This window comes from Rhinopithecus bieti, unplaced genomic scaffold (assembly GCF_001698545.2).
Source record: "Rhinopithecus bieti isolate Rb0 unplaced genomic scaffold, ASM169854v2 scaffold_16999, whole genome shotgun sequence".
NCBI lineage: Eukaryota > Metazoa > Chordata > Mammalia > Primates > Cercopithecidae > Rhinopithecus > Rhinopithecus bieti.
In genome coordinates, this window is record NW_016808939.1 from 2,215,039 (window position 1) to 2,223,547 (window position 8,509).

Sequence of the window (8,509 nt, forward strand, 5' to 3'; positions counted from 1 at the left end):
AAAAAAGAGAGACTTTTGAGCCATCAATATTTTACACAGCTATATAATTTAGTAATTATTAAGGAAAGGAAATATAGATATCCAATAACTTTGTAACATTATTGAATCTGAATATCTTACAAGATTGTGGTTTTATAGGCTACAAATATCAAAGATTGAGAATTACCCATCGTTGCTGCTTCTTGGGCTATAGGGTAGAAGAGTAGAGCTGGAATTTATTAAATATGGCTGATATATTTTATTTTGGTACCTCTAAAATGGCTACATTTGATGTGAATGGCACCTCTGTAATAAACGAAAAAAAACAGAACTGCATTTATTCCTGAAACAAAGAAATGAACCCAAAAAATATGGTTACAATTTTCACAGAGCAAGCAGTCTAGTAAATAAGCAAAGATTGATCAAATAATCATACAAACAATTTCAAATCACAAATGTGACAAAAGGCAGAGATGAGGGTGGCTTCCCTAAGGAATTAATGCATGAACTGAGATCTGAAGGAATGAGTACTCCCTTAATTTGTCCCCCAAAAAAGGAATAAAAAGTATTCTTGGCAAAGGGAACAGCATGCACAAAGGCCCTGTGACAGAGGACAGTATGGAAAGTACGAGATTCAGAAAAGAAGTGAGTGCAGTTGCAGCAGAGGGTAAGGCTGTGACAGATAAGGTTAGAGAAAAAGGAAGCTAGGGAGTCTTCTAAGGGATTTTAAGGTGTTTCGTCTTCATCTTCAGAGCTAAATTCAGCCACTGATGGGTTTTAAACTGGTTGTAATTTGATTAAACTTGCATTTGGAAAACATTATCTTTAGTACAGACAGCAGACTGGAAGGGGAGACGCATAGAGAAAGCTACTGAAATAGTCCTATAGAAAGATGATGGTGGTTTGAGGTAATGTGGTGCTATTTAGAGCCGGAGAGATGCGGATTTATCAGGGGGGGCATTTTGAAGATGAATGTGACATAGTTTGGCAATAGATTCCACATGGGAAGGGAGAGTTGGGAGTGTCACAGATGACTCCTCAGATCCTAGCAAGGACAAGAGGATGGATGATGGGGCTTGGACAAAGCATGCTGAAAGGTGGACAGTTTCTGGGCTAGAAATAGAACTGTCATTTGATTTCTAAAGATAACTGAGGAAATGAGTATATTTTGCAGGTAGAAGAAATCACTGACCAGTGCTTATTAGTGACTCTGGGTCACTCCCAAAATAAGTTTCTGGCCACTCCTGATCACTCCCAAAATGAACTATTGGCACTCAAATCCTTGTCTTGGGAGCGGATTCTGGGAGAACTCATTTCTTCACTTCATACTTACCATAAAGAATAGCAGCAATATACGGTTAGAACTCAACATGGCCACAGGATTGGTAAGCAGAAAAGTAATTATAGCCAAAGAAAGTACAGTCTCTGTGAAACTGAAGGGACAGAAAGCAGAATGCATTTATTCAACAACTATTGAATGTGCAAACACCAGCTGTGTGACAGGCACTGCACTTGAGTCTAGTGAAAAGGACAAAAGTAGGCTTTGCTGCACTCTAGGAGCTTATCATCTAGTAGAAAAAAATAAAATAAAATTTTAAATATTTAAAAGTTAAGTACTATTTAAAAAATAAAAGAGTTATAACAAATTGGACAGGATTGCTATAGACAGTATCTCCAAGAAAGCAACATTTCAGAGGAGCCCTGAAGGAGTGAATGGAGTGGTCATTCAAAGAGCCCCTCCCGTTTAAGAGAGAGACAGATTAGGAAAGCCTAAATCAGCTTTTTTATTAAGCACTGTGATTTTTAAATTTTAAAAAAGTAAGGATCGTCAGATATAAAATACTGATCGGACAGAAAATAAACACCAAAAATGAAGACAAATAAACAAACTAAAAAAAATCAAAATATTCTAAAAGACATACTGAGAAAACAGAGATAATTTGGAAGCCAAAAGAGAAATTTTAAAAATTCCAACTAGAATTTTCATATAGAATCAAAGATATTGAATCTATGAAATAGGAGCTTGCATGCTGCTATTGAAAAGAGAAAATACAGGAATAAGGAAGCACTCTTGAAAATTCAAAGCAAGATTGCAGATATAAAATAAATTAGTTTGCTGAACAATAAAACAGAATCCCAAGTTAAAAGACAGAGTCCAGAAAGACAATGAGATAGAAATCAGAGAAACGTTAAGACACATGAAAAATTGATCAAAGCTTATATAATCCATTAAAAGGTAATCCCAGAGGAAATAACTGGGATACCAGAATGAGGGCAAAAATAATCGAAAACATAATGTGAGAAAATGTAATTTAAGAAGACTGCCTCAGGGCTGAAGAAAATATGAGTCCCTAGATTAAAAGATTCTCCAAAACAAAACAAATTTGATGAAAAAAGAGAAAGCCACAGCTAGAGATATCCTGATAACATTTTAGTGCTCCAAAGATAAAGAGAAAATCTAAAATCTGGCAAAAAGGAAAGACATTTTAGTCACAAAAGAATGAAAATGAAAGAGGCATTAAAATGAATAAGAACATGAGCTCTGAAACCAGGATGCCTGGGTTGAATTCCTAATTGTACAACTAACTAGTCGTGTGGCCTGAGGCAAATTGCTTCCATCTCTGTTTCTGTTTCCTGTCTGCGAATTTGGAATAGTATTATTATCCTAGGGTTGTCAAGATAAAATGTGTTAATATATAAACTGCTTAAAGAGCACCTGGACATAGTTGAAAACTGATTAAAGTCAGCTCTTTTAACATTATGGCCAACACTGAATGCTCTGACACATGACTAACATCCTTCATCCTCTTTAATGCTTTGAAAAGTCCACTGTAATCAAGTTTTAATGATATAGGATGCATTTCCTATTTGGATCTGGTCACAAAACTTGACTCCATAATGAATACTGTATATACAGTTATTTTTTGTTGTTTTCAATTTTAGACTCAATATATAGACAAATAACAATGAACTTAATTTATTCAGAGAACTAAAATGTAAATGCTTTGAACATTGTTAATATATTAAAATAGCTAACCAATTTGAGAAGTACAAAGAGGGAAAAACGGTAGGAAAAGAGTAGGAATGCTATTATTATCATTTCTAAATATATATATATATGGAGCCCAGAAATAGCATCCAAAGATAATGTTATATACTAAATGTTTATGTCCCCCCAAAATTCATATTTTAAAGCCCTAAACCCCAGCGTGATGGTAATTGGAGATGGGGGCTTCAGGAAGTTATAAGGATTACAGGAGGCCATAAGAATAGGGTCCTTATCTGATAGGATTGGAGTCTTCTTAAGAAGAAACATCAGAGAGCTCATACTCTCTCCCTTCTCCCTTCCCCCTGCCGCCTCCCTCCCCACCCCCCACCCCCATGTGCTTGCTCTCTCTCTCAGAACACAGCAAGAGGGTAGTCATGGCCGGGCGCGGTGGCTCAAGCCTGTAATCCCAGCACTTTGGGAGGCTGAGACGGGCGGATCACAAGGTCAGGAGATCGAGACCATCCTGGCTAATACGGTGAAACCCCGTCTCTACTAAAGAATACAAAAAAACTAGCCGGGCGACGAGGCGGGCGCCTGTAGTCCCAGCTACTTGGGAGGCGGAGGCAGGAGAATGGCATGAACCTGGGAAGCGGAGCTTGCAGTGAGCTGAGATCCGGCCACCGCACTCCAGCCTGGGCGACAGAGCCAGACTCCGTCTCAAAAAAAAAAAAAAAGATGGTAGTCATGTACAAGCCAGGAAGATATCCCTCACCAGAAACTGAATCAGTCAGAATCTTGATCTTCTACTGCACAGCCTCCAAAATAGTGAGAAACAAATTTCTGTTGTTTAAGCCACCACTCTATAATATTTTGTTACGGCAGCTTTAGCAAACTAAGAGAGAAGATAAATCAAAAAATAAAGATTTAAGAAATAAAAGTTTTTAAAAAGAACATGCTTTGAATGCAAAAAAAACAAAACAAAACACTTATCCTCTATTGTCACGTTATACAAAGTGTAACCCTGATTAAGTAAATAGTATGAGAAGTTTGTCTTTACAGAAGTAACCCAGTTCAAAAAAATAAAAGAAGAAATGAGGAATTTATTTTTTCCTCATGTTGAAACATCTAATAAATTAATAGATCTAGATATTGAACATCAATGGATACTAACATCATAAAAATAGAGATAGCAAGACATTCTCTGTCTCTGAATGGAATATGAGGCCATGTATGTGAACTCTTAACAAAAATATAAAAAATTAAAAATAACTGATTATGCCTCTAATTCTAAGAACTAATAGAGAATAGCAAGGAGAGACAGAGTCAGAGATGACGAGAGAGAGAGAGAAAGAGGGAACCCTATAGATTAAAAACCAAGACATTTATATACCAATTGTAATGTGAAGACTTTCTTTTGGATTCTGATGGAAGTTAAAAAAATTGAAAAAAAAAATCATATGAATCAGATCAGAGATATCAACTGTCCACTAAAATTCATGCTCCTCCTTCCACATGTAAGAATTATCACTGAGAAGTAGCTATCTGGCCAATGACTAGATTTTCCCCATTCTTTTGCATCTGGAGATAGCCATGAAATTAGTTCTTACCAATGGAATCTGAGTGGAAGTGATAGCCAGACTTTTGAGAAGTAGGTATACCTTTCTCTACTCTTACTTATCTTTAAAAAGTTAGGTGCAAAGAATATTAAGACTCCAGGGAACAGTGGAAATACCATATGGAAGAAACTGGGTCCCTGAATCACTATAGGGCCCACTGGCCAGGAAAATCTGCTTTGAACTCTTAGAAGGACAATATATATAAATTTCTACTGTGTAATGCCACTGAAACTTAGAAGTTGTAATTGCTACAAAAGTTAGCATTCCCTTACTGCTACAGAAATTGGTACAAAAGTGAAATCCTGGCCAGGCGTGGCGGCTCACACCTGTAATCCCAGCGCTTTGGGAGGCCGAGGCGGGCAGATCACAAGGTCAGGAGATCGAGACCGTCCTGGTTAACACAGTGAAACCCCATCTCTACTAAAAACACAAAAAATTCGCCCGGCTTGGTGGCAGGCACCTGTAGTCCCAGGAACTCAGGAGGCTGAGGCAGGAGAATGGCCTGAACCCAGGAGGCGGAGCTTGCAGTGAGCCCAGATCCTGCCACTGCACTCCAGCCTAGGTGACAGAGAGAGACTCCGTCTCAAAATAAATAAATAAAATGAAATCCTTCTTATCATTACATAATTGTATAGTGCTATCATTCTCTTAATCTAAAACGCCATGAACTGCAAGATGCACCATCATTTTGTGTACCACTAATTTTCTTAATACTAACAAACTATAACATACCACACAGATATAATTTTCATCCTCATCTTAGATGTAAAAAGAGACCAACGCGGATTATAAAACCATTAACATGGTATGTATCTCCACCCTAATGGACAGATAATAGGCAGTGAGAAACTAGGCTTCTTGGGCTTAAAAGTTGGAAACCCAGGTGATGCAAAGCAAAATATCTAGTAAAAATCATCCCCTTCAAAACTAGGAAGCCAATCACATGCCAACAAGCCTGATGCTCACAGAAAAGTGATTGGAAAAGGTTGCTGGTCAATGTCTATAGTGTTTTAGTTGCTGTTTTTGAGGAGTTACGACCAAAGAAGAATGGAAAAGAGAAACGTCTTAAGAAAGAACTCGGTGGTATGAAAGCAGAGTTAGAAGGAAGAGAATTAGCTGGACACAGTGGCTCACACCTATAATCCCAGCCCTTTGGGAAGCCGATGTGGAAGGATTGCTTGAGGTGAAGAGTTCGAGACCAACCTGGGCAACAAAAATGAGACCACATCCCTATTTAAAAAAGGAAAGGAAGGGGAGGGGAGGGAGACGGAAGGGGAGGGAGAGGGAAAGGGAGGGAGAGGGAAGGGGATGGAGGGAGGGAAGGAGGGAGGGAGGGAGGGAGGGAGGAAGGCACTGAGGAAGGAAGGAAGGAAGGAAGGAAGGAAGGAAGGAAGGAAGGGGAAAGGAGGAGAAGAAGGAAGGGAGCCAAGAAATTTGGGTCGCACAGGTGACAGTTTCTGTACTGCAAATAAAAAGTGACAAGACTTAAAAAAAAAAAAAAACCTTGCTCAACAAAGACTCATAAAGAATTCTCAGTTAAACAGAAGGACTTAGTCTTGCTGCAAGTGTTATGTGGAGGTGTTACCTTCCCAGGCCAGACTATCATTTCAAATGAACTTAAGACAGATTCTGCTAATTTGAGACGGAATTAAGGATGAAAATAGAAACTCTCTGGGTGTAATTAACAGCATAGGGAACTAGAGCATCAGAAGCTGTATACATTTCTGAGAGAACTGTATTTCCAAATAAACTATGAGCTGCCTTAAAAATGGTTACATCAGTAAAACAAGCAGCAGGTTATAAAAAAGGGTTGTATCAGTAAATCAACCAGCAGGTCTCCATACTTACAAAGCAGAAAATGAGCCTGCAGCAGGGAAAACCACAGAGATTTCCACCCATATCAACATAGCCGTGGATGATAATTAACATGGATATTTTATTAAAAGCCATAAAGCCAATCATGAGAAGAAATTTTTAAAATATATAACTCATATTGGAAGACAAAGTGGGTGACTTGGGTGTTCCTTTCACAGGGAGTCGTTGGAGTCTGTCTAAAGTTGATAAAACAAAAAACTGATTTGTAAGCATATAAGTTATAAGCAACCAAGAAAGAAATGTATATATTTGGAGTGGTAGCGCCTCAGGAGAACTAAAACTGTGAGACTGAGTATGAAGGGGAAAGTAGTAGAGAAGGGCATTTAATTTTTGTTTTATGTCTTTCTCTTCTGCTTCAAATAAAACTGATCAATAATGACCCAACATACCATGGGTTATCATACAGCAATTATTAAATGAGTCTGACAGGTACCAATAAATCATGAACTGAGAAAAAGCATACCAGTATGACAGCCAAAATATCTTTTAAAGATAGAGATGGCCAGATGATGGATGGATGGATGGATGGTTGGATGGTTGGATGATGGATTGATGGATGGATGGATGGATGGATGGATGGACAGAAAGAGAGATAGGAGCTACAGACAGAAACTTGTTTCTTTGTAGAGTGTCAGGAAGGATTCACACTAAACTACCCCCAAATCTTTGGGATAGAAGGGGAAGGGCCTTGTATGCATAATCCACCCTCATTTATTTTAGTACCCTCAAATCTCAGCACCTGAGTTCCACTAAACTTCAAACTGCAAATCTTAGGTTGAATGATATGTTACTGCTTTCAGGAGAATACTCGAAATCATGAAGGTCTGTATGTCGTTGATGTTATGGTTTGGACTTCTTACTGTGTCTTTAAAGGACTTGCTTCTGTCTGGTTCTGATCGCTTTTTCTAGCAGTCATTAGGAGCTTCATAATCCTTAAGTCCCCATCACGGACGATGTCAGCTTCTTTATGGAAAACCTTGAGGACTACATTATAAATTTATCAATGTAACTTTGTAAACAAAAGAGAAGCGGGGAAAGAGAACGAAGTACCTTCCGGGGAAATAACAAAGCCTGACTTCCGCTATTAAGAGCTTAAATCCAAGACGAAAGAAAGGAAGCCGCTTGCTGTCTGTCAATGTCCAGGTCCGACTGGCTGTGCTCAGATCTGATGATCCTTACTTTCTCCTCAGTACCCCAGATCCCCAGCCCCCTCGGGTGAAGAGCACCCGTTAAAAGCCTGAGCACTCTCCTCTCTCAAGGCGGTCGTCCCTCTTCCTTACCCCTCCCCAAGCCCGTTCTACGCCTGCCCGAGAAGCTGCCGCTGGAGCCCAGTGGGCGCCCCAGCTCCCCGCGCCCTGCGCGCGCGAAGCCACGGGGCCACTTCCCCGCCCGGTCCATCGGGATGTTGAAGTAAATCTAGAACCCCGCGGGACAGCTCCGCTCCAAGGTCCCTAGCGACACCCCATGTCACCTGCAATCCTCACCCGGATCACCGAACCTGTTAGGTCCATAGAGCGTCTGAGCTGCACGCCCCGCGGGGAGGAGGTGGAGCAGAGGGGCCGAGCACAGCGCCTGGTGTCGGTTTGGGAGCTCTGAGTCACACAGCAGCCAGCGCCCGAGTTTGTATCTAGGGAGTTAGTTTCGGTTTCTTTTCTCTATCATGGGGCGTTTTCGATTTCCCCAATTTTCTGAAGGTAGAATATAGGTCTGCATTGGTTTACTCTGATACTTAGGGAGGTAATAGCAGAAGCGATGATATGCGATATATCTGGGACATGCATGTAAAAGCAGAGAAACCTGGGAGTCTAAACAAGGAATTGAGGCTGAGAGTAAATGCAGCACTGTAAGCACTGTGAACGTCTATGGTGAGGTGTGGTGGTTTTCTTTTCTGGCTTGGTACCGGACATGCAAAAATGGAGTAAAAAAAGATTAGGGGCTTTGAGTTTCTGTCCTAAGAAGTTCATTTTATGAAAACTTTCCAATAGTATAACTGTCCAGTGTGAACATTTGAAAGGCCAATCATGTATCACAAAGAATTTAAATTGAGAAG

At 39.9% G+C, this 8,509-nt stretch overlaps 1 protein-coding gene across 1 annotated transcript in view; it reads right to left on the minus strand.

The window, feature by feature from the left end:
* DDX60L (DExD/H-box 60 like) overlaps positions 1–8,072 on the minus strand; it is a 120,073-nt gene extending 112,001 nt beyond the window's left edge. Inside the window, 1 exon segment of the mRNA XM_017887899.1 lies at positions 7,931–8,072. Coding sequence (XP_017743388.1) covers positions 7,931–7,970 — 40 coding nt within the window. The 5' untranslated portion in view covers positions 7,971–8,072.
* Between the last annotated feature and the right edge of the window lie 437 nt (positions 8,073–8,509).